Genomic DNA, 25,704 nt, shown 5'->3' with positions numbered 1-25,704 from the left:
TTTCGGCGAGAGAGCAAGTTCTTTTGATCTATAAACCTATTTATTTAATTCCAAAACCATGCATCTCTATTTGAGAAGCAATTTGTTTTTACAAAACTTGGTTTTTTGACCGCGAAAACTGCTTTTTTGATCGAAATACTCGGTTTACCATAATCCTTGCTTGTCGACCTTGATGAACAAGGTTTTTGGATTTGAAAACAAAGGCTTATCGATTTGAAAAGTTAGTTTTGAAACAAACTTGGTTTGTCAAACAAGAAACTTGGTTTACCATCGAGCAACCTGGTTTATCGCTTAAAAAATCATGTTTTCGGAGGTTTTGGCGAAAAACCAAGTTTTATCTTGTAATATGTATGATATCTGTCTTCACCACGAACACCATCAATGTTGACAACTGATCCTTTTCCTCTGATCCATAAAACTTTTTTATTCCGTGCGATTTTGGTACTCCGTAGCGACTTTCCGTTATCGGTTGCGATTTTCTGATAAAAAAACCCGGTTACTTTAGACCAGTGATTTGTTCGTCTTCTCGACATTTGTCGTTGTTGAAAAATAGGGGTGCACCGCTCAGTCCGACACGCCGCTAGTCCGACAACACAAATTCCCTATACTTAGAGGTGCGTCAGTCCGAAAATGAAAAGTACGGCGCTTGTCCGAAAAAAGCATGCGCTAGTCCGAAAACGAAAACCACTGCAACAGTCCGACACGCCGCTAGTCCGAATCTAAAAACACAGTTTTCAGTCCGACACGCCGCTAGTCCGAATCCGAAATACATTGCGCTAGTCCGAATTTGGAAAACACTTCTTCAGTCCGACACTGCGCTAGTCCGAAACTGACAACCATGGCGCTAGTCCGAAACTGAAAACTACAGCGCTAAGTTTCCTCCAATTCAAATTCGGACTAGCGCAGTGTTTTTCAAATTCGGACTAGCGCAATGGTTTTCAGTTTCGGACTAGCGCAGTGTTTTTTAGATTCGGACTAGCGCAGTGTCGGACTGAAGGAGTGTTTTCCAGATTCGGACTAGCGCAGTGTTTTTCAAATTCGGACTAGCGCAATGGTTTTCAGTTTCGGACTAGCGCAGTGTTTTTTAGATTCGGACTAGCGCAGTGTCGGACTGAAGGAGTGTTTTCCAGATTCGGACTAGCGCAGTGGTTTTCAATTTCGGACTAGCGCAGTGGTTTTCATTTTCGGACTAGCGGCGTGTCGGACTGGCAGAGTGTATTTTAGATTCGGACTAGCGGCGTGTCGGACTGGTGCAGTGCATTTCAGATTCAGACTAGCGGCGTGTCGGACTAGCGGAGTGTCGGACTAGCGGCGTGTCGGACTAACGCCCTGTACCCGAAAAATATATGACGGGAAAATGCCCATACGATGTAGAACTATGAGTCGCAGAGCGTCGAGTCATACCATTGATTGTTTCCAATGGTGTGAGTTCTCGGAAACTTCTTGGTTTAAATTCCAATAGGCCTGCAATATCATGCGATTATTACAAGCGTATTCATTCGAGATGGTTTCAGCCCTGTTGATAAATTAAACTGGATTCAGTAGCAGCGTGTAAACTGCCCCTATTGGCGACAAAAGCAATCATTATTGTATACTTTAACCCAGACAGTTGACAACGATGCTGAGACGGTTAAGTCCAGAAGATAACAGGAAGTATAATAACCCACGATCTATGAATAAATATGGGTTTAAAAATAAAATAAATTTATGACAGACGTTTTACATTACAGACGACCCGAAAGTATACATTTTGAAAAACAAAAGCTACACGCTCGTGTAGAATTTATTAGTCCGACTGCCAAACTCAATTTTGCCACAGAAGTGTCAAGCCTAAACCCTTTTCTAACAGCCCCCCCCCCCTTCCCCACCAATCAACATTGACCGGGGGAGTGGGGCTTATTTACATAACCCTATCAAAACCGTCCCAACATTTATGGCCAGCATTGTAGTTTCAGCTCGAAAAATGACATGAGGGGCGATGGATCGCCGCTCATCGCCGCTGATATGCAACCGGGGACACCAATAAAAAAAATTTACAATATTTATGGCCAAATTAGTGTGAAAAAGGCTTAAAGAGAAGTTTTCCTCAACAAGCTCAAGGAAACCAGTAAAGACCAAATAAATTGATTTTTTTTTTCATTTGTTAAATGCATGTGAAATCAGCCGGTTTAAACTCTTCTAGGTGCTTACAAGGTAAAGGTATAGAGGTAAATACTTTCAACGCTAAACTAAACACATAGACACTAAATGATGAGCACATCAAATCATTTGGGTATTAATGTATATACAGGGTGAATAAAAAAAAGTGCAATAGGTCAACGAATCAATATTCACGTAAGAACCAAGTTGAACTTTCCCATTATCGAAACTTTTTATAAATGCCACACTCAATATTTTTTGGTGAAAAAAGAAAGTGAACCCTTTAATGAGTTTTATGAGTCATTTTACGGCGATGACCATTTTAACTCTTTGTTCACGAGGCACCATTTTTTTCGGTTCAAACTAACAAAGTCCTTCAAACCTCACACAACTCCAACTCTAATTTTTCAATTCCCTGCAATGTGTCCATCCTATACTGGATATTTTCTAATTCACACCACTTCAATTTGAAAAACCCGCCCATAAATTTTTATGTTTCTTTTATAGAGAATGAACATTTTTAATGTAAGGGTAAATATGAAAATAACAACAAATAAAAGTAATGTTTCGACTTATACAAGACAGCTCAACACTAGGGACAATAAAACTTAGTGTGCTCCATTCTACTTCTGTGCCAATGAAGAAAATGGCAGTTGTTCCAAATCTACCTAACAAAGAGTGTGCTGACATTCAAACTTTATATATGTGTCCCGTGGACAAGCATTAAAATCGAGTATCGCTGTAAAATGTGTCATAAAAATAGAACGGTAAGCGCTAATTACTTCGTTTTTTCACACAAGGCCACTAATGAATATATCATGTGTTTTAAATCCTAAAAGTTCAATCTGGTTATAAAATAAAGATGGATTCTTTGCACTATTGCACTTTTTTGACTCACCCTGTATATTGCTTGTAGTAAATAAACACCCTGTTTATGAGTTGTGTTATGGACTGAACATCTTAGTGTTTTAAGTTGAGCACTATAGACCAACGCTCTGCAGGGTTTATTGTTCTATTGTTTCCGATTAAAGCGCTGACATGTTGGAAGAATTATTAGGTTCCTAAATATTTCGATCCTGCCTGACAGAACCTTTATCAAACATTTATCTAGACTTGCTCCAACCCCTTAGGCTTTCTATAGACTGGTGTATTTTTCTATTAATTGTTAATTTATATCCATTGGTATAAAGACCTAAAAACCATGGCCACACAACACACATAGAACCAGCGGGATGCAACGTTCATTGTTCTATTGTGTCTGATTAGAGCGCTGACATATTGGAAAATGTTGCCAATCAATATTCATGAGAGTGTACATTCAACGTCCAGTTTTCGAAATTGGGTGACTTGTGTTTGGCATGTGTGAAATGTCTTTAGTTTCTATAATTATATAGGCCTAATAATTATTGTTACATGTATTGTCAGGTCAGGTGGGTGATAAAGAAGTGTACATCGACAGAAAAAGCCTCCTCTATAGACTTCAGACGCGCATAAGCAACGCTCTGCAGGGTCTATTGTTCTATTGTTTCCGATTAGAGTGCTGACATATTGGAAAATGTTGCCAATCAATATTCATGAGAGTGTACATTCAACGTCCAGTTTGCGAAATTGGGTGAGTTGTGTTTGGTAGGTGTGAAATACATCTGACTGGGCGTTTTAATTACGTAACGAATAAAGGCATTGACATCATCGAATGGCTGCCCAGTGCTGTTATGTGTTTAGTTATTATATAGGCCTAATAATTATTATTAAATGTATTCATCATTCCTTTCTTTTCCCTTCTCTGTACTTATACTTTCCTAGGCCTATCACTCCCTCGCTCTCATTGTCCCCTCTCACCCTCCCTCTCTCATTCCCATCATTTTCCTTATATTTCTATTTATCTACTTGTCTTTATTATATCTTTTTATTTCTCCTTCCTCCAGCCCTCTCTCATTCTCCATATCCCCTCCTCCCCTCTTCCTCCCTCCTCACCTCCCAAGACTTATCACAGAGGTGAATCTGCCCCTCCCCAACCCCTTCCCTCTTTTGGTACCCGTCACGCCACTATTTCTATACCAATCTCCTTCTTAAAATAAAATTAAATGGAAATTTCTTAAAAACAACCTTTATAGGCCTATACTTATAGTTATACTTACATGTATACGTATAGCGATTACCATTATAGTGTAATATAGATATATGGACTGGACATGGCAGCCTTCATACATTCTAATGTGTAATCGATCAGCGAGAGCATTCAATTTATTTAAATGAAACGCCTAACGTCAGGTGGGTGGTAAAGATGATTGCATCGACAGCTAAAGCCTCCTTATATACTTCAGACCCACACAAGCACACATTTGGGATACGTGCTTACAATGGTACCACTTTATACATGACTGCCCTTACACATGACTGTAGTGTGGTCACTTATTGATACTCGCCTGTTGTGTAGAGCGTTAATATGATTCCGGATCAGTGACCAATTTAATGGCGGAACCCCTTTATTCGAAACAATGGTACCACTTTTATGAATAGCCTGTCGCAACTTCTAATCGGCATCAAACGAACAAAAGATTATATAATCTATTGCGACTCTATTTCTATTTAAAAGCTCTTTGCGCATAAGTACACATTGGGATACGCGAGAACAGTGGCACCACTTTACACATGACTGCCCTTACACATGACTGTTGAGTAGTCACTTATTGATACTCGCCTATTGTGTAAAGCGTTAATTTCCTGTCGGATCAGTGACCGATTTAATGGCGGAACCCCTTTGTTCGAAACAATGGTACCACTTTTATGAAGTCGGCATCAAAGGAACAGCGCATTACGTAATCTAATGCCACTCTGTGTTTATAAAAGTTCTTTGCTATAGACATTTAGTTCATGAAGAGTGTGTTTAATCTTTTGTAATGAAATTTGTATGCAACTTTTTTATGCAGTTTGCCGACAAAGTTGCAGAAAATCTTATCACATTTTGAGAACTTTACGCTACATTACTGTGCGACAGGTTAAGGTTATTAATTATTTTAAACTGTTGTGATTTTGTAGTTCACAGCATCTTACGAATGGTAGCGAGCTTTGGCAAAAACTGTATTGCTCAATTCATAGCGAGTGTGTAGAAGAATTAAAATATCACAGATATACTTTTATAGGTGCTGCGGTTCTTGAGTTACGTTGTAAAGAGGGCTGAAACAACACTTTTGTAAAACGTACATAACTCATTAACAACAATAAATTAAGCAAGTTTGCAAAGTATATGATTTGCAGAATGAACTTTTGCAAAACATCAAGGTGTTATTTTTCAATAATATATTGATCTAGATAATGAAAATCGATTTTAGGTTGATTCGACCAACAATACCTCGTCTACCCTTAAGAGATGATAGGGACACGTGAGCATTTCATTCAACATTTACTAAAGAGGTTCTGTGTACTGTTATGGAGTTATCAAAAATGACAATTCAATTAAATAGAATGACAATGAAACCTACCCTTCTAAGTAAATCAAAGGAATTTTTTTATTATTATTACATTTTACAGATATTAATTTCGTGCCATTGTAGGCACCCGTGTGCATTGTATGCATTTCTACAGAGTTTGTATTCGTGTTTGCATACCAATACCATCAATACCATAAACTTAATGACATTAATGATCCTAGTCTGTACATTCATGGAGCTGTAGGTAATTAAAAATAATGACAGGTCAATTAAATGAATTAGTGAAATACATTAGTGAACCAGACATGTATCGATTTTCAACTTTAACTGCATATCATTTGATTGATAAACTTTACTTTGAGGACTGTTAAATGTCAAAAATATAATTTTTTATTTAATGATTTGTCATAAAATTTGTATTATATCGCAAATTTCAAAAATTCAAAATTGTTTGATATCAGTTAAGGCTATTCCTCGTACTCAGAATGCAATTTGGTATATCTGAGTAATGTGCTATCAGCTCTAAGCCCTTAACGTCAAAAATGAGTCAGTAAAATGCGTGATTTTAACGCGTGGTTTGTAAAAGAACTCGAGGGAATACAACCCCTCTCCCAGCAACCCCTTCCCCTCAAGGTTGTATCCGCTAGCTGATCTTTTTAGATTTTACGTTTGCTAACGTGCAGTGACTTTTTTCTTCTAAAATAGCCTCTGCCTCCACAGGGGTCAAAACCTGAAAAACGCTCCGCTCGCTATTCGTGGGGCATCGCGCTTTGTGACTCGTGACTCGTGTCCCCTAAATCGCGAGTAGTCTTTGACAAAGACTATATTAAAACAAAAAATGTTAGTCATACCTGACTTTACACTCTCAAGCATGTTCTATCCGACTATAATATAGTTTGCTAAAGAAAGATATTTCCCACCTCTGTAAGCACATCGTGTGGGTTTATACACCATCAGGCACAAAAAGAAAGTCGTCAGTTATAGTTTGCTGTTCATTAGGGGAGAGTGGGGTAAGTTGAGCCACTTTTCACATTTACTTTCACTACGCTCAAATAAATAAAGCAGGACCCAAATGCAGTGTTACAAATGAAACATATGTATGTTTACTTGGTTATGATACCACAAAATTGTAATCAATATTTTGCACTTTCGCACAGTGAGACGCCAAAAATCATTTGCAAATTGGCTCAACTTACCCCAACGGTGGGGTAAGTTGAGCCAGTCGCGGGGGCAAGTTGAGCCACCATAGAAATGCACAGTATATGCCATAGCTGTGAAATTCAATTTTGCCTTTTTTTTAAATTGTTGTTTTCAGGTATTTATTTCGAAAAATAGTTTGATATAGAAGCAGTTTGATCTAAATATTGCATACAAGTAATTTCTGACAAGATTTTACTTTGAAAAAAAAAATGGGGAAATTTCCTATGCTCAACTTGCCCCATGGCCTGTGGCTTAACTTACCCCATATGACCCTTTTTGTCAACAACCAAGTCTCTCGTCTGACTAAAACGTGTTACTGTTGTAAATAGTTTCTAAAATAGTGTTCATATATCACATCCTCAATACCCAAAATGCTATCATTTTAGCCTTTTTCTTTCTGGGTGAAACATTAAAAAAATTGGTTTTTGCCAAAAGTTCAACAAAAGTGCGAAAAATGAACTTTCTAATGCAGCTTTCTTACCCTATGTGCAAGTGATTCCATATTACACTTGAGAAGCCTCTGTTATGTCATATACAAATAAGTGGAACTGTAAAGTAAGATAAGTTTTTAATTTTCTTTCTAGAGGGGGTGGCTCAACATACCCCCTGGCTCAACTTACCCCACTCTCCCCTATACATCTTATTGATTGGACTTCGCTTTCTCATTTGAAACCCTGTTCGTGAAAATCGAACAAGAATTGATCTAGATATGCGCCTTCAAACCCTCAAACCCCAAAATCAAAAGTTGCAATTTTAACGATTTTCAATGGAAACGCATTGTCTATTGCATATAGCACCACAGGCCAATCAATAAAGCACACAATGTAACAGGCACAATTGAATCGTTAAAATTGCAACTTTTGATTCTGGGATTAGCGGCTTGTACTCATCCTCATCCTCAAAAATGCATATGTTTGCACTAAAATTTGTGCATTCAAACCCAATCGTATGGTATGGATTCCGTGCGGCTAAGAAAGCTCCTTGCCATTATGACGCCATTAAAGTAGTACAGAAAGTCCCACACATCAGCAGGTATATAACTGATGAATGACTTTAACTGTCGTCTATTTGGTTGAGATTATAATGATCAATTGAAAACCGGCTTGAAAAATTAAAAAAAAGACCCAATTTGGTCGAACTCGAGGAGGACTCAAAGCCGAGTCCTCGAGTCCTTGGGGTCCGAGTCCGAGTCCTTAGCTTCAAGACACGACTGTATGGTGTTTAGGCCTATACCCCAAATAGTATGGTCGTTGAAGAGGAAAACAGTGGCTACCCGGAAAAAATTGGTAAAAAGCTGATTTTTGCACCAGACAAGCAGAATATATCATAGAACATCATATCCAAAATCCGAAAAAATCCTCTTTGGGGAATTCGTTTTATCCAAGATGGCCGCCAAAATGGCCGCCACAACATATAATTAGCTGTATCCTAGCTTCTAAAGCAGATATGATAATGATTTTAGTGTCTTTGAATAGGTTTAAGAGGTCAAAGAATTCAAATTTGTACAAATCTAACACACTGATATCTTCAATCACACTGAAATCCAAGATGGCCGCCAAAATGGCCGCCACAACATATAATTAGCTGTTTCTTAGCTTCTAAAGCAGATATGATGATGATTTTAGTGTCTTTGAATAGGTTTAAGAGGTCAAAGAATTCAAATTTGTACAAATCTAACACACTAATGTCTCCAATTACACTGAAATCCAAGATGGCCGCCAAAATGGCCACCACCACATATGATTAGATATATCTCCGCTTCTGAAGCAGATATGATTATGATTTGAGTGTCCTTGAATATATTTCAGAGGTCAAAGAATTCAAATTTGTACGTATCTAAAACACTGAAGTCTTCATTCACACTGGAATCCAAGATGGCCGCCAAAATGGCCGCCAACACCACGTGTTATGTTTAGGTATATTTTGGCTTATGAAGCAGATATGATAATGATTTTAGTGTCTTTGAATAGGTTTTAGGAGTCAATTTTGTATTTATCTTCATAAGTATATGTTTTTACTGACACTGCAATCCAACATGGCCCTCAATATTTGCTAAAATCAAACATGATTAGCTAAATATCTCGGCTTCTGAAGCCAGTATAATGGTCACAGAATTGTTGCAATTACTTAAAACCCGGGCTTATAACACTGAAGTGCATGTCGCAATAGAATCCCAAATAGCTGCTACCACATGTGAATATATATCTCAGCTTCTGAAGCACAAGTAGCTGTCTTCGTTTTCATCTACAGGTATAATGGCCTCAGCGTTTTGGCAATGTTCTCCTGTGTAATCTTCACAAGCTGTGACACATTTAAGTCCATTTTTGCGACAGGATCATCCGTTATTTACACAAGAATTCCTGGAGGAAAGTTTACAATTGTATCGTACAAGCTTAAGCAAGCTATGTGGTGCTGCATCTAAATTCGTAAGGACCGGTGCTAGAACTATGTCAGAGTGTTTCCAGCCCCATTGCTTTAAATTGGATTCAAGTCATTGTTTGTTAACTTTCTCCAAAGTATGACCTGTAAAAGAACTCGCAGACTGTGAAAATACGCTGCTCTTTCAGTAGGTGAAAGCTTTTGTCGATAGCTGTAGATCAAATGATGCTTTATTTAATGATACCATCGCCATGGATTAAGTGAACCGTAGACCGTTTAAAGAATCTTCTTCTCTGCCACCATATAAGACAACAAATAATCTGATGCCAGCTGTACCAATATGTTCTAATGTCGCCTCAGGATCGCTCATCTAGGATGATATCTGCTGCAATTCTTCTTATCTTCTGCAACAAACTTGTCTTTCCATGTCCAAATGTTGCAGAAGTTGAGTCGCAACCACTCCATGCATTGATAAAGAGGTCTTGAACTTTTCAAACCACCAACCCTTTCTTCTCTGAATGGAAGTAGATAAGATCAGCCATAGTCTGGTCTCAGTGGTACATCAAAAGGACAAGTATATCTGTGTCATCTGCTACTACAGGTACATCTCTTCCTTGTCTTGCAAATTGAAGGGTATATTCCACTATCAAAGTATCATGATCTCCAGTACTATTGTGCACGATCTGACCATTGGTTTTCAAGTATCGACTGAGCAGCGAGATAAACTGACTGTTGTTCTTCTCATTCGAGAGGAAGGTCTGCTGGTCATGATGAGAACCTTCATAGATTCTGTGAGCTGAATATGATAAGAACAAATGCCAGTTTATCTCGTTTCTGAGTCGATGGATGGTGCACAATAGTACCGGAGAATGCTGACACATTGATAGTGGAATGTACCCTTCAAGACTCCTTCAATGTTCAAGACAAGGAAGAAAAGTGCCACTGGGGACCAGAATATAGCTGATATCGGTGGGTTAGAAAGTTCAAGACCTTATTAACAACGTTGGTGAAGTATTGACATTCCATCTCAGGTCCTGTTTATCCATGCATGGAGTGGTTGTGACTCCACTTCTGCAACATTTGGACATGGAAAGACAAGTTTGTTGCAGAAGATAAGAAGAATTGCAGCAGATATCATTCTAGATGAGCGATCCTGAGGCGACATTAGAACAGATTGGTACAAATGGCATCAGATTATTTGTTGTCTTATGCGGTGGCAGAGAAGAAGATTCTTTAAACGGTCTGCGGTTCGCTTAATTCATGGCGATGGTATCATCAAATAAAGCATCACTTGATCCACAAAAGCTTCCACCTAGTTAAAAAGAGCAGCGTATTTTCAGAGTCTGAGTGTTCTTTTGCAGGTCATACTTTGGAGAAAGCTCACAAACAATAACTTGGATCCAAATCAATGGGGTTGGAAACTCTCTGACACCGTACTAGCACCGGTCCTTACGGATGTAGATACAGCACCACAAGGCTTGCTTAAGTTTGTATGATACAAATGTAAACTATCCTCCAGGAGTCCTTGTGGAAATAACGGATGTTCCTGTCGCAAAAAGCGATTTAAATGTGTCACAGCTTGTGGAGATTGCAGAGGAGAAAATTGCCAAAACGCTGAGGTGATTATACTTGCAGATGAAGTCGAAGATGGCTACTTTTGCTTCAGAAACTGATATATAGAAAATCATGTGGTGGCACCTGTTTTGGATTCTATTGTTACTGAGCACTTACTTCCGTGTTTTAAGTAATTGCAACATTGAAATCTGCAACCCCTAAAACCTACATTTTCTTAAAAGCCTATTCAAAGATGAAAATCATCATTATATTGGTTTCAGAAGCTGAGATATACAGTTAAGCATGTTTGATTTTAGCCATATTGAGGATCATCTTGGATTACAGTGTGAGTGAAGACTTGACTAAGTACTTTAGATAAATACAAAATTGACTTCTGCGTCACCTAAAACATATTCAAAGACACTAAAATCATTATCATATCTGCTTCATAAGCCAAAATATACCTAAACATAACACGTGGTGGTGGCGGCCATTTTGGCGGCCATCTTGGATTTCAGTGTAATTGAAGACATCAGTGTGTTAGATTTGTACAAATTTGAATTCTCTGACCTCTTAAACCTATTCAAAGACACTAAAATCATCATCATATCTGCTTTAGAAGCAAAGATACAGCTAATTATATGTTGTGGCGGCCATTTTGGTGGCCATCTTGGATTTCAGTGTGATTGAAGACATCAGTGTGTTAGATTTGTACACATTTGAATTCTTTGACCTCTTAAACCTATTCAAAGACACTAAAATCATCATCATATCTGCTTTAGAAGCTAAGATACAGCTAATTATATGTTGTGGCAGCCATTTTGGCGGCCATCTTGGATAAAACAAATTCCCCAAGGAGGATTTCTTCGGATTTTGGATATAATGTTTTATGATGTATTCTGCTTGTCTGGTGCAAAAATCAGCTTTTTACCAATTTTTTCCGGGTCAAAATGTCCAACGACCATACTAAAAGTACCGTATATTCATGACATCTATTCCCACTCCACTGTGAACACGCGTAATGTGCGCAATCGTCATGTACTTTTCATTAACGATGTCATATCTGTTGACTTATGAATGGAAACACTACTTGTTGAAATTTCTTCAGTCAGATATGGTTGAACTTGATTTAAGTGGTGTGATCTCTGTAAAGAAATTGTACAGATCACCAGTTTTACTTTGAACTTCGCCCTGAACTTGAAACATAAAGAAATATACTGTGGTAGTATTCTTTGGAGCGGAAAATCAAATAAATCACATTCTTGTTAAGCAAAAAATAAATAAAAACACGTTTGTTTCCTGTAGCGCGCATTACGTTTTTAACGGCTTATTTTGCGCATTAGATTTTTTTTCACTTTCAAAGAAAAAACAACAACAAAAACCCGGAAAATTCGCAAAAAATAACATAAAACACTACTGGAGTAAACATTTACACATTAGACCACAAACGAACGTAATGACAAACTACTGGAGAAAACATCGCACATTTTTTAATACCTTTTTAAATCTCCAGGTTGAAAGGGGATCATGTATATTTTTGAATATGAAGAAATTTGATTTTTTTTTGGTGTGTGTCGGAGAGACCCACTGCAAATTCCAATTCCAATTTCCAGCACAAAAGGGTTGTTTTTTTTTTCATTTGAAGACATGGATTAAAAAAAAAAAAGAAAACCCATTTCGCATTTGACTTTTTATACAGGAAACAAACATGTTTTTTTTTTTTTTTTTGCCTTTTACGTATTCTGTATAATTATATATAGTGTGTATGACATTGGAACCATACGAGAAAAACATTAGTTGCTAGTTTTTGTGTGTCGTAAAGCAGGTAAGATTTTCATTAATTTATCTTTGATTCATTTGAAGACATGGATTTAAAAAAAAAGAAAACGCATTTCGCATTTGACTTTTTAGACCTGATACAGGAAACCAACATGGTTTTTTTTTTTGCCTTTTACGTATTCTGTATAATAATGAGCACTGACACCACGTGAACAGAAATTAAAAACCAAGAAGCAGTGGCGAAAAGAAAGACTGTATCCAAAGCGCAAATATGCTGTGAGGGAATAACTTTATATAGATTTAAATTCATTAATTTATCTTTGATTCATTTGAAGACATGGATTTAAAAAAAAAAGAAAACGCATTTCGCATTTGACTTTTTAGACCTGATACAGGAAACAAACATGTTTTTTTTTTTGCCTTCTACGTATTCTGTATCATTATATATAGTGTGATATAAAATTGGATCGGTTAAGCCTATATTTATTGGTCGAGCTATGAGTTTTAAAATATTGGACGAGACGTAGTCGAGTCCAATATTTTAAAACTCATAGCGAGACCAATAAATATTGGGCGTAAAGCATCAATTTTATCATTATTATGTTTTGGATCCAATATTATCACAACTTGGATCCATCAAAACATAATAATGTATGACATTGGAACCATGCGAGAAAAACATTAGTTGCTAGTTTTTGTGTGTCGTAAAGCAGGTAAGATTTTCATTAATTTATCTTTGATTTTCAAAATGAGTAACATTTTAACCATTATAAGCCAATATGAGAACAAAACCGGGGGATAAAATTAATACACAAAGGCAAAAATTGTTTAGAAACAGTGATTCAATACACCTACAGCATGGCAGTTAATGTATCGATATCGATACACATTATTTTCTTATGGCGAGAGGCGCGAGAATATTTAATGCTAAAAATGGGCTAAAAATGGGCTAAAAATAGGGTTAACTTGGGTAAAAAAACAGACCAAATGCTAAATCGCAAATGTTCGTAAATGTTTTCTTTGCCACAGTCCTGATAAACAGTGGCAGGGGTGAAGGGACAGCCCTACAAACATATTACCAATCTTGCATAATCATTTCATGCACCCATCATTGTCATCCACAACATCCGTAATTCATTGGTTAAGCAGCAGCGCAGTCACCCTTGGAGCCTTATATCACAGATGAGCACTCCATTATAATAATTATCACGTGGTAAGAAATTTGCATTGGACAATCGATTACTATAATGATTTAGTACTGCATATTTCGGTTTTATCTTCACTAAGCGGGTTTATGGCTGAAAAGGTCACGGTGAATTTGCCGTGGACAAAACTGCACTATGATGTAATTAAACCATCATCAGAGATTTGGCACTCCGTCTTACTTTCAGGCTAGGAACAGCTGGTATGAGTGGCGTAAACCAGCGTGCCAAGTCAATGCCCCATAGTCTCTGTGATTATGAGAGAAAATACTACTTGCTTATGTTCCTCATCTATCAGGAATTCCAAGTCAGTTGCCTTCTGTAAGAGATTTTTTGTATCTCTATTTGGAAGAGGCAGTTCTGGATTCCGGTAAGTTAAACCATCTGCAGTGCGGAATTTGATAGTAATCATATAGTTGGTATCTTCTGGAGGGATGTACAACTTCTGATTTGCCTCTTCAATGAAGGCATTATGCCATTTGCTACAGCAGCTGATCATGTCTCCAGTTGTATCTACCACTCTGCAGAGAATAGTTGCATCCATTTAAGATATGGAATAGAGTACAGTTATTATGGTGACATAAATGGCAGGATCCAATGTTTGTCTTTCCCCATAGTCTCAAATTAGCTGGTGATGGAATTTGGTCGTGGATGGCATTGACATGGAATGATAGGAGATCTGAGGTCCATATATACATGAGCTTCTTCCAAGATGGATGTATCTACTTGCATGGCAGAATCCCATCTGAGCCATTGTCCTTGCTTGGCGTAACCATAGAGGTACACAAGCATGTCATCTTCATCTACATATTTTACCAGACTAGTGAGGCATTTCCTGTGTTCTTGGGGTTTCATGTCCTTTAATAGTTTCTGGTTCTTTTTGAAACCAAGTCCTGCTCTGTCTGTTTGACCTCTACACATCTCATTCAGTATCAGATGTCCCTCCCTTTGTTCAAGTTCTCTGACTCCATTCCACCTTGATTGCTTTGCTTTCTTTGCAGGCAATCTTTGTAGAGAGTCTGTGTTTTCCCATCTATAGGGTACCATCATTAGAATACTTGTTCAGATGGTGCTTGCTGACTTGCATGCATTTTACAGAACTGAGTCTTTTAAGGTGAAGCCCGTAGCTTCCTGCTTCTGTATAGAGCACTGTTGGTGGTACATCTGCTTATTCCTGCCCATCTTTTCAAGTATTTGGTGCAGTAGATGGTAAAGAGTTGTAGATGGTAAACTCCCATGTCAGTTTGGGTAGGATTGCATTATTATATATCCACAGCCTCCCCAAGATTACGCGGACTTTGAATATCCACATTTTCCCCATCATAAATGTGCTAGGTCGCTCTGGGGATGTCGGTCGCTAGTGGTAACCGTATTGCGAATCGGAAGAATTGTTGAGTTTGTGTGTTTCTATAACATTAATGATAATTCAAAACTTTTTTCTACATCAAGTGACAGTATAATTTAATTAATGACTAAATGTAAAATGGCAACTGATGAAAGTTTCTCACAAGCCACATGAGCATGATAAGTCATAATGTTGACAGCATAGGTTCATATCTGCAATTATTCTGATAACACTTTAAATTAATTTAACCTAAGATTTTCTAATCAATGACAGGCGGTGCATATAAAAGAAAAAGAAATCACACTGTAGTTCAACTACAGTGGCGCAACACTTATATAGGCGGTAAGCTTTCAGTAAAATGTACCAAATCAAACCAGTTAATAGTATTTCCGTATCAATTGCTATAACAATTGTGTACGAATTATTGTTATGATTTTCCTTAACGTAAACAAAACGGTATTTCTTTTGTACTTCAATATAATTGCTTTCAATTGTGTTTGTTATTGGTTGAGAAACAGTTTGCATTAGATCTCGATGAAACGAGATATCATTATTCCATTTTACATGAACAGGAAATATGAGACGGTCTAGAATGAAATTTAATTTATTAACTTAAGGCGATCGAAACAATATTAGTTCTCTTTTGATTGATAGTTCTGGTAAGATCTGTTATTTAAGGCACAGATTTGTATAAAAAGTAAATATGTATAACGACCGGAAAAACTAAGGGAATGGAAACTTGAAAAGAAAGTGGTAAACCAGCTCGTTGAATTTGATTAAATAATTTAGCATTATTTAATTTCCACATTTCCTTCACCAAAATAGTGCATACCCTTAAGGTTCTCAATTTCAATAGAGACCAATTTACATCTGTAGCACGATTTTACATTAATAATTCATCTTCGAGTTTAGGCTTCAAATAGAGACACAGAATTGTATGAAGTATTTTAAGTTTCTACATCTATTGACCTACTTTTCAATGTAATCCACATAATATCTTAAGGCAAAATTCTGTTTTACTTTTGACAAGACAACATGAATAAGTTTATTAAGCATCAAATAAAATGATGGATTGTGGTATAAAATTGGATATCCAACGTAATAAATTTGACCTATAAAACATCTTCTTTTCAAAGTGCAACCACAATAATTGCATCCGGAGAGCACCAATGAAAAGCGTCAATGTACGCTCGTATATGCGACACCACAGTGTTAACACTTTAATAATATATATAGGCGGTAGTATAGGACAGTTAGCGGTTTTACAGTTTGCCCTACATCTAACTTTTTCTATTACCATGATTACGTCGCCGTATCCGAGTGCTGTATTTCAAAAACTTTACGCAAAATCTTGACAGTGTTCGAACGGCAATAGTTTTAGAGGAATGTGTTGTTCAGATAACATATTTTATGATTTTTTTCATTGGAGTATGACAATTTAAAGGTGGATTTCGTGATTCTAACATCCTCCTTTTATGACATTTTTCAGTAGATATCCACGAAAAAAGCTTATTCCCAAAATTTTAGTTGATTGCGATTTTGCGTTTGCGAGTTATGCATGATTATGTGTATTACACTCCGCTCTAGAGGCCACTGTCATGACTGTTCAAATTTGACGATTTTTTACTAAACGAATTAATCTACAAGAAATGTTTGGTACATAAATATTATGTAGCCAGAGGTTTCCAGTGATATAAAAATCTCAACTTTTTTTTGAAAAAAGTGGCGGATGAGGCTGTGGATTACGAAATGTCCTTTTTATACCACACTGTTATATTCACGATCACAGCGCCACGCTTCCAGTGGTCATAATATAAAAAGTCCGACGGAAAAGGGCAAATAAATCGGAATAGTGGTTATTATGTCGCCTCGCTTATCGTAAATATCGATACAGGTGTTATTTAAATTTGCTTAGTTAGTTTCGTCAATCATATGCTGGGTCATGGCTACTATTCGACCTTTGATTTCGTGCTATATCGATATGATTTTATCAAACTCCCTATAACAGTTTTTTTTCTGTATAGGTTGCCTTTGAGTCTAACAGCTTTAATATCACCATGTCTTTGCCAGAAGTGAAATACACACAGGTAATGTCAATATCTAGCATAATTCTAATATATTACTATGGACAATATTCTAATAATTGTTTTTACCTTTATATACCAAATTGCAATAATGTTCAAACCGTACCAAACATATGAAATCAGTGCAGTTCTGGCGATGTCTTCTACATCTCAGACATATAAATTATTCATTGCCTTATTTACACAATCTTTTTTGTGGGTTACTATGTATGTAACATGATAATCAAATACTTAGTATGTAATTTTAAGTCTAAAAATATTGTTAGACGTACTGCATTGCCCTAGGTTAAAGTTATATCTTTATTACGGAATTAAGTTAAGAGTCCTTGAAAAATGTATTTTGAATGACATCCATCCAAAAGAAGAGACTTAGTGGCCTACTAACCTATATATAAGTGCTTACAAACATAATACTCACATTGTGTATATTCTTTGCAAAGATCCATATGCTTGAGGCTACCTTCGAACACAAGCAGAGTTTTATCTACGTCTTTACTTGAATCTCTATTAGCATTTACATTGTGTGTATGACAGATCTCACACCACTAAATGAAGTGCCAATTTTTGTAATTAGTATGATGAATCCAAGTGTGTGAAAATTTGAACCTAAAACATAATAATGATCAAATTGGATGCGTTACGCAGAATAGGGGCCCATATCGATCCAATTTTAAAGCAAACGTTGGTTGACCAGATTCCAGTTTCATGTATCTACAGTAATAATATGACTCAGAATTGATGTGAAGATCCACTAACCAGTTATCTGATTAATATAAATTAAACCAAATACATGGCCAATGGATCTTCCATCTGAGACGGGGAAAGACTCAAACAGAAACAAACGGAGAGCAAAATATAACTTCACAAATAAACTTTAATTTCTCATCAACAAAGTGATATTATAGATGAGTAAATATGCTTAGCTCCTTCCTCGGCTGTGGCTGGCTGTCTTCTACCACGAATAATAGGCCGTGGTAATTGAGGAGACGGAGCCGCGGAGCGATATATTTAAATTAGCTATGGAAAGCAAATAGCGTCATAACAGTAATATATAGGCCTACAATTTATCTTAACAATTGGCTTTTACGTAGAAGTCAGTGTTGACGTAAGAAATAACAATGGCATTTTAGAGTATCTTGGTGTGTTACTGCCATAATAAATCATGGTGCTTCACTGAATTCACTATGTTGATGCCTATTTTTCATAAATGAGTGAATGTCAAACTAACATACTTCGAAATGTTCCGAATCAATGTAAAAAACACAGAATAATAAATAAACAGATTGGAATTTCCAATGCCTGTGCCCTATAAGCGTACTCGAATTCAGCTGACGCCGGTACAGCGTTCAGACCTGGCGACATCGCGCGAAGTTTCTTTTGTGTACGCTGGATTAAAGTAACATTTCAAATCAGTGCATTTTATTTTTTAGTCTAAATGATTGTATATATTTATGGTCATATAAAAAAATCACCGTCAAATGATATTTTACCTAGCAAGCTTTGAATACTGTGAAAATGCAATTAAAACTTTTGCCTCACCCCCGATTTTCGTCTTTGCTAATTCTGGCCTGATTACATATAGTTAGCTGAGCCAAAAACGCAATCAACGATAATTATAAGAAATTGTTTTAAATTTAAACTCAAGTTATTTTTTGATTGTGCACAGCTCTTTATCAACAATGAGTTTGTCAACTCAGTAAGTGGCAACTCTTTCACAACCATTAACCCTACGACTGCTGAGAAGATTTGTAATGTGCAGGAAGCCGACAAGGTAAGTTAAGAACCAGTTGGGTCAGAAACATTGAATTTTAATTTAAATGATAGGGTGGACTATCTTGAAGTGAGGGTTAAATTAAACAACATATATTTCAAAGGGGCAAACATTTATGATATATGTATATTTGAACGTGTGGCATAAACAGTACATTACTCCGTTGTTAGACACTAGTACTTTGAAGGTCTTTGGTTTACATCTTCAACGGTATACAGTGTCGACACCCTGTATTATAAATATTTTTCCCTGCAATTTAATACTCCGTTGGTGAGCGACGGGCGATTGGTATTTCACCAAGCACGCAAGAAAAGTAGTCCTATCTGATTGCCTAGGAATCGATCGCTAGATCACTCAGTGCTGAAGTACAAACTCAAAATGTAGAGATGTATTCAATTCTATTTAAATCAATATTCTATTATTGACGCAGATAAAGAAAGTTGCATAGTGTCTCGATATAGTGCATTGTATTATAGACTTGTGATTTAATATTATATACAGCACGTGGATCTGAGCTTTATATGATTATAATTCTCAAACCTGGGTTTTACCTAACAACAAATCGAATTTTCTTGTAATGGCAACATTATATGGGGTACTGAGCATGCGTAAATCGTAAAAAACGTGTAGAATAGAAACTCTGTGGTATCTCATATCGTGTAAATGGTATGCTTAGCCTGAGTCGCTCGGCCTATCTCGAACAAAATCGCCATGCGTAGCTTTTGAAAAACGAGAGGATTCGCCGTACTATCACGGCAATTTTTGACACGAATTACAGTGACACGAATATATAGGGATGATGACGCTGTGCGGTATTGCTCGGATGTTTACCAGCACTGTTCAGATAATGTATAGCTCTATAGGGAAGAATAAAATAGAATGGCATATCCTCATCAGTGTACGGGTGACGTGTGGGCGGATTGGAAAGCAACTGCGAGAAATTGAATGTTCAATTCATATACAAGGCCACTTTATTTTTATGTATTCTTATACTTCATAATACTTTTATATCCTTATGTGTCCCCTTTAAAAATTTTCCTGTTGAACAATCGAGGCGTTTCGATATACCTTTATCGGAAATCCTCCAGCTGATGAAACGATTGAACATTGAACATTCTAAGCAAGGTAGTTTGTTGAGAATTTTTTTCTAATAGGAATAATGATGGCAATAATTTCATGACTACAGTAGAAATTCTTTTTTAGAATGCTCTGTTATGATATCCTTGCAATATTTACCGTATTACCAATAAAAATAATTACACATTGGTTTTATGTTTTATTGGCGAAGGCTGATGTAGATTTAGCCGTTAAAGCAGCTCGTGAAGCATTCAAATTAGGATCACCATGGAGACGTATGGATGCCTCACAGAGAGGGCGTCTTATCAATAAACTAGCAGGCCTGATTGAAAGAGATGCCAAATATCTTGCGGTACGTAGCCAATGAATTATTTGCTTTTTCTTTGTTGTTGTGTCAACCTTTATTTTTCTGTTGCTTATTTTTTCAGTGGCGTAGCGACGGGGGCAGAGGGGGGAGCACGTGCCTGTGCGCCACCCTTAGGACCGCCGTATGTGATTATGTAAATGGCGCTGATCTCGAACTGCAGCAGTAAAAAGTAGCTCTGAAAATTCATCGTCAATATCACGTTTGCTATAACTCGTTTGTACGATCCTGTATGATACAGTATTCGTAAGTAACCTGTGATCTAAATAGTGTACTCCGATTGAACTTGATTTTACAAATCTCGCTGTATTTTATGACTTTGTGTTTTTCATATCATTGTCTATTTAACAATATTGAAAACTACAGCGGTACATCTGTGCTGAATTCTGTTCCGATGTCATCGATTTGTTATTTTGTAACTGTTACTTTAACCTGTGAATATATTTGTTACTGCTATGCGCCCTTTCCTGTTTAAATCAGCGCCTATTCGTTCCGCACGGAAGGGTGTGATAAACAATGATTATGCGAGACTTTCACAATGGAAATCTCCTCGTGGATGTAGATCTGGTCGTCACAAGAAAAAATCGATTACCAGAACTATTACAAATAGAATCCCGAAATGCACGACGGTAAATACTTCTGGAGTTAATAAATCCAATCTTGTTGAAATTCCCAGAAGTGGTGTGCAGCGTACCCATAATGCCTCTGGAATTCGCTTCACATGTTGGAACGCAAGATCTGTTAAGGCGAAACACAAATCAACCGCCGTATGTGATTATGTAATCAGCAATCAAATTGATATTTTGGCTTTGACGGAAACATGGTTGACAGGTACCGAAAGAGATAACCGTGCCATCGCCGACATTCAAAATACCTTGCCAAATTATCACTTTCACCACGCCCATCGTCAAAATGGTAGAGGTGGAGGACTAGCTGTTCTCATTCGTGACGGGCTGAAATTTAGTGTTAAGGACACGTTTGAATTTAAATCAATGGAGTATATGAATCTTCGCATTACGTCCGCATCCACTTGTCTTCAACTTCTTGTAATATACCGTCCAAAACCAGAACAAGCTCAGCACCCCCATGTTTTTCGAAGAGATATCATCACTTCTCGAGTCACTCAGTGCTGAAAACCTACTCATCACCGGTGATTCTAATATCCATCTTGATATACCAGAAGATCGTGACACTATTACTTTCCTTAACATCTTAGACATTCACAACTTGCAGCAGCACATCACTGAACCAACCCACATTGCAGGGCATATGCTTGACCTATTGATCTCCAGAATAGATTCCGATCTTGTTACCTCTCATAAGGTTGAAAAGTGTTTGCCATCGGATCATTTTGTCATCAAATGCATTGTAAAGATCATTCGTCCAGGACCTTGTACCAAGCGAGTAAAATCCCGTCTTATTCGAAACATAATTGACGCGGAATTTCGCCAAGATATCCAGTCTTCATTGGAGACTATGTCTTCTGTAAAGGGTCTTGAGGAAATGATCAGCGGATACAACAATACCTTATCTAATACTCTTGATGTTCACGCCCCTGAGGTGGATCGAACTGTGATATTGCGTCCTCATGCACCGTGGTATACCGACTCGCTAAGAGCCGCAAAACAAGAACGCCGGCGTCGCGAGCGCAAGTGGTTGCAAACTGATCTCACCGTTCATAAAAAGAGTTGTATGAAGAGCAATGTGAGGAATACAAACTTCTCCTTGAAAGATCAAAAACTGAATATCACAGCAACCAAGTTATAGAGGCTAATCAGCGTGATCTATTCCGTGTGGTTGACAAATTATCTACACCAAAGTCAACTTGTAATCTTCCCGACCATGAAGACGCAAAAGACTTAGCCAATTCATTCGCGAAGTTTTTCAGCGACAAAATCAACAAGCTTCGAAATGGACTTGACGCAAATAGCACATCATCTATATCTGTGCAACTCAATGAGTCTTGTGATAGTTCACTTTGTGATTTTACCACCGTGACTGAAGAAGATGTCCTTAAGATGATCAAATCATCCTCGATCACTTCTTGCCCACTCGATCCATCCCCGGCTAGCGTTTTTAGACTATGCCGTGATGACCTTCTCCCTGTGATCAAGAGAATTGTAAATGAATCTCTGTCATCTGGTGTATTCCCTGCATCCCTTAAGTGTGCTCGGATCGTTCCTCTCCTAAAAAAGTCAAGTCTTGATCATAATATCTTGTCAAACTATCGCCCGATATCGAATCTTCCTTTAAAGGTCATCGAAAGGATCGCTGTTCAACAGTTGCAATCTTACCTGACAGAAAACCATCTTCACGCGCAAACGCAAGCAGCTTATAGACCCTTCCATAGTGTGGAAACGGCGTTACTTAAAGTTCAGAATGACATCCTGACTGCTCTGGATAAACGCAAAGTAGCCTTGTTAGTGCTTCTGGATTTCAGCGCAGCGTTTGATACGCTAGATCATCGTCAATTGCTGGATCGTTTTGAAGAGCGCTATGGTCTTCGTGGAAATGTGCTTAATTGGTTCTCGTCGTATCTCGCTGATCGCACGCAATCAGTTGCCATCAACGAAATGCAGTCCGACCCCGATGTGCTTCGGTGTGGAGTTCCTCAGGGATCCGTTGCCGGCCCTTTTGCGTTTACTATGTTCAGCGGACCATTACAGGACTTGATCGCGGCTCACGGTGTTCAATCTATTGTCTACGCTGATGACACCCAGCTTTATCTTACTTTTCAACCTCAAGATCGAGATATGGCTGTTCGGAAACTTGAAGCGTGTATCAGTGACATTAGATCATGGTGTAAAATGAACAAGCTAGTTCTCAACGACAGCAAGACCGAGCTCGTCCATTTATATTCCAAATTCAAGAACACATCTTGGACACCTTCAATGACGATAGGCGACTTCACCATTCGTCCTTCTCCACAAGCACGCAATCTTGGCGTTAGCATGGACTCCGTCCTTAGCATGAGTAGTCACGTCGACAATCTGTGCAAGAGTGCTCTTCTCGGTATCAGGAAGATTGGACGCATTCGGCAGTATCTGACTCGCGAATCAACCACTAAGTTGGTTCATGCCTTCGTAACATCTAAACTTGATACATGTAATTCGCTGTTGTATGGATTGCCGGATCGCGAGATCGCAAAAGTTCAGAAAGTTCAGAACGTGGCCGCAAGGCTTGTTCTGCGCATCTCGCGACATGAGCATATCACACCCGCTCTGGAAGAGCTTCACTGGCTGCCAATAAAACAAAGAGTGGTATATAAGATAATGCTTGTTACATATAAAGCTCTTCATGGCATGTCACCAGTTTTTATATCTGACATCATTCACGTCTATGTACCAACAAGATCGCTGAGATCATCTGCTGAATGTCGACTGAAAGTCATTAAGTCATCTACAAAGTTCTATGGTGACAGGTCATTTGCCTTCGCAGCCGCGAAATTATGGAACGATCTTCCCAGTGAAATTCGCCACGCTACTACTCTCGGCATTTTCTAGTCTCGACTGAAGACACATCTCTTTAGACAGTACTTCAATGGTGATGCATCGTCATCAATTATTATGTGCGCAATTTATTCTTCATGTGTTGTTTATTCCGAGTTACCCTGCCCGTTAATTTTGCCATCTAGGTAGCAAGATACTATTCTTGCTGAGAGTGATGTGCTGGTAACCTCTCCTCTCCAGGGTTTATTTATGCCACTGCTGTGCCTGCCATGCCACGGTTTGATGTTCCATCCACTGTTTTAAATATGTTGCTTCGTATATTATCATGTTGGTTCTAATGTATTATGTTCCGTGCAATACCAATTTTACCCAGCCAATTTATGTTTTATGGGGCGTGATATTTATCTCGTCGAGAGTGATGTGCTGGCAACCTCTCCTCTCCTGGGCTTTCTCAATTTTGTCGCATTTTCTCTCCTGTGCGGTTTTTTCGCGGAAAAGTGTGATATGCTCGATACGCTGTTTGAATGATTGTATTATTCTGATTGTTATAATTATTTGTATATTTAATTTATATTGCTATGTTGTATTTTGTGATAATAATTGCTCTGTGTATATTTAGTCAAACCCTGCCCATTTTTTTTTTTTTTTTAGGGAGCAAGACATTTGAAATATTGCTGAGAGTGATGTGCTGGCAACCTCTCCTCTCCAGGGCTTGTACCATGTTTTTTGTCGTCTGCTTTTTGATTGTTTTTATGCGGTGGTGTGCTCGAATTGCTGTTTTTTGGGTTGTAGTGCAATTCTATTTTAAACTCTGTGTATATTTACATTTTTATTTGCTTATTATGTGCTTATTGATATTATGAAATATGTTCTAAAGTCATTTTCCTCGTCGCTTCATATGTGCCTTTTGTCGTGCCTCCTCGTTTGCTGTTTTTGGCTCATGGGAAGCGGCGTGGATTATGACTTTTTTCTTTTTGTTTATATTGTTCTGTTTAAAATTTTGTTTATTATTTAAAAAGAAAAAAAATGTATTTGTTAGGCCCTTAAATTTTCTTTGTAGCTTAAGATATTTTAATCTGTTTCTGGTTGTGTAAAGCGCCTAGAGGCATTTGCATTAGGCGCTATATTAAATCTGTCTTTATTATTATTATTATTAATTCAGCATCGATTCTGCGCCCCCTTCTAGAGGTGAAAGTCAAAAACTCCTATAGTTTGATCAGCTCGTAATTGGCGGGCCTTATAGCATCGCGGATTAATATCAATATACTTTATTTCGAGTACTGTCTTGTGATATACAGGGTGGGCCATTAAAAAGTTCACACTTTTTCGATGGCTTATTTCTCAGAAATGAAAACACATATTGAAATAAGTTGAACATATTTTTAAACCTCTATGTCTGGACTGTCATTGCTGAAAAGGGCATTAACATCCATGGTCTAATTACAAAATGGCGACCATTTAAAGCAGAGAAGTCAAAAACCACTTTGCACACACGTAAGACTATAGACAATGATCATGCATATTAAGTTTTTAGGCTTAAGCAAGTTTTAAAAAAGTTTGATGACTCTATATGCATTTACTTGAGTGTCATTGCAGGGGTCATCGGACTCATGCGTGTATGAGTTGTTTACTGTTTGAAAATCATTCACCTGTGAAATTGACACAAAAGGCTGATTGGACATGCTCATTTACATAACAAATACACTAGTTTTGGAGGAACTTCAAATTTAAAATGCCTTGCGTGCGTTCTTGTCATTCATGTTAGAGATACCCGTGTAAGTACTTTGAGGTGATTCTTGCTGTTCAAAATGCGGCAGTTTACAAAGGAGGAACAAATTTTCATCGAGGAGGAAATTTCAAGAACCGGAAAGGTGCGCTCTGCCCTGAATGCATGGCCGAACCAGTTTCCGAATACCAGACTTCCTAGTCG

At 37.7% G+C, this 25,704-nt stretch overlaps 1 protein-coding gene across 1 annotated transcript in view; it reads left to right on the top strand.

Annotated features, from left to right (window-relative positions):
- The window catches only part of LOC140171272 (aldehyde dehydrogenase 1A1-like), a 41,662-nt gene that overhangs the window by 2,257 nt on the left and 13,701 nt on the right, over positions 1 to 25,704 (top strand). The window contains exons 2-4 of the mRNA XM_072194502.1: positions 17,054 to 17,116; positions 18,780 to 18,884; positions 20,173 to 20,313. Coding sequence (XP_072050603.1) covers positions 17,087 to 17,116; positions 18,780 to 18,884; positions 20,173 to 20,313 — 276 coding nt within the window. The 5' untranslated portion in view covers positions 17,054 to 17,086. The remainder of the gene's footprint in view (positions 1 to 17,053; positions 17,117 to 18,779; positions 18,885 to 20,172; positions 20,314 to 25,704) is intronic.

Source organism: Amphiura filiformis, chromosome 15 (genome assembly GCF_039555335.1).
Source record: "Amphiura filiformis chromosome 15, Afil_fr2py, whole genome shotgun sequence".
Taxonomy (NCBI): domain Eukaryota; kingdom Metazoa; phylum Echinodermata; class Ophiuroidea; order Amphilepidida; family Amphiuridae; genus Amphiura; species Amphiura filiformis.
This window is presented reverse-complemented; position numbering and strand designations above follow the sequence as displayed.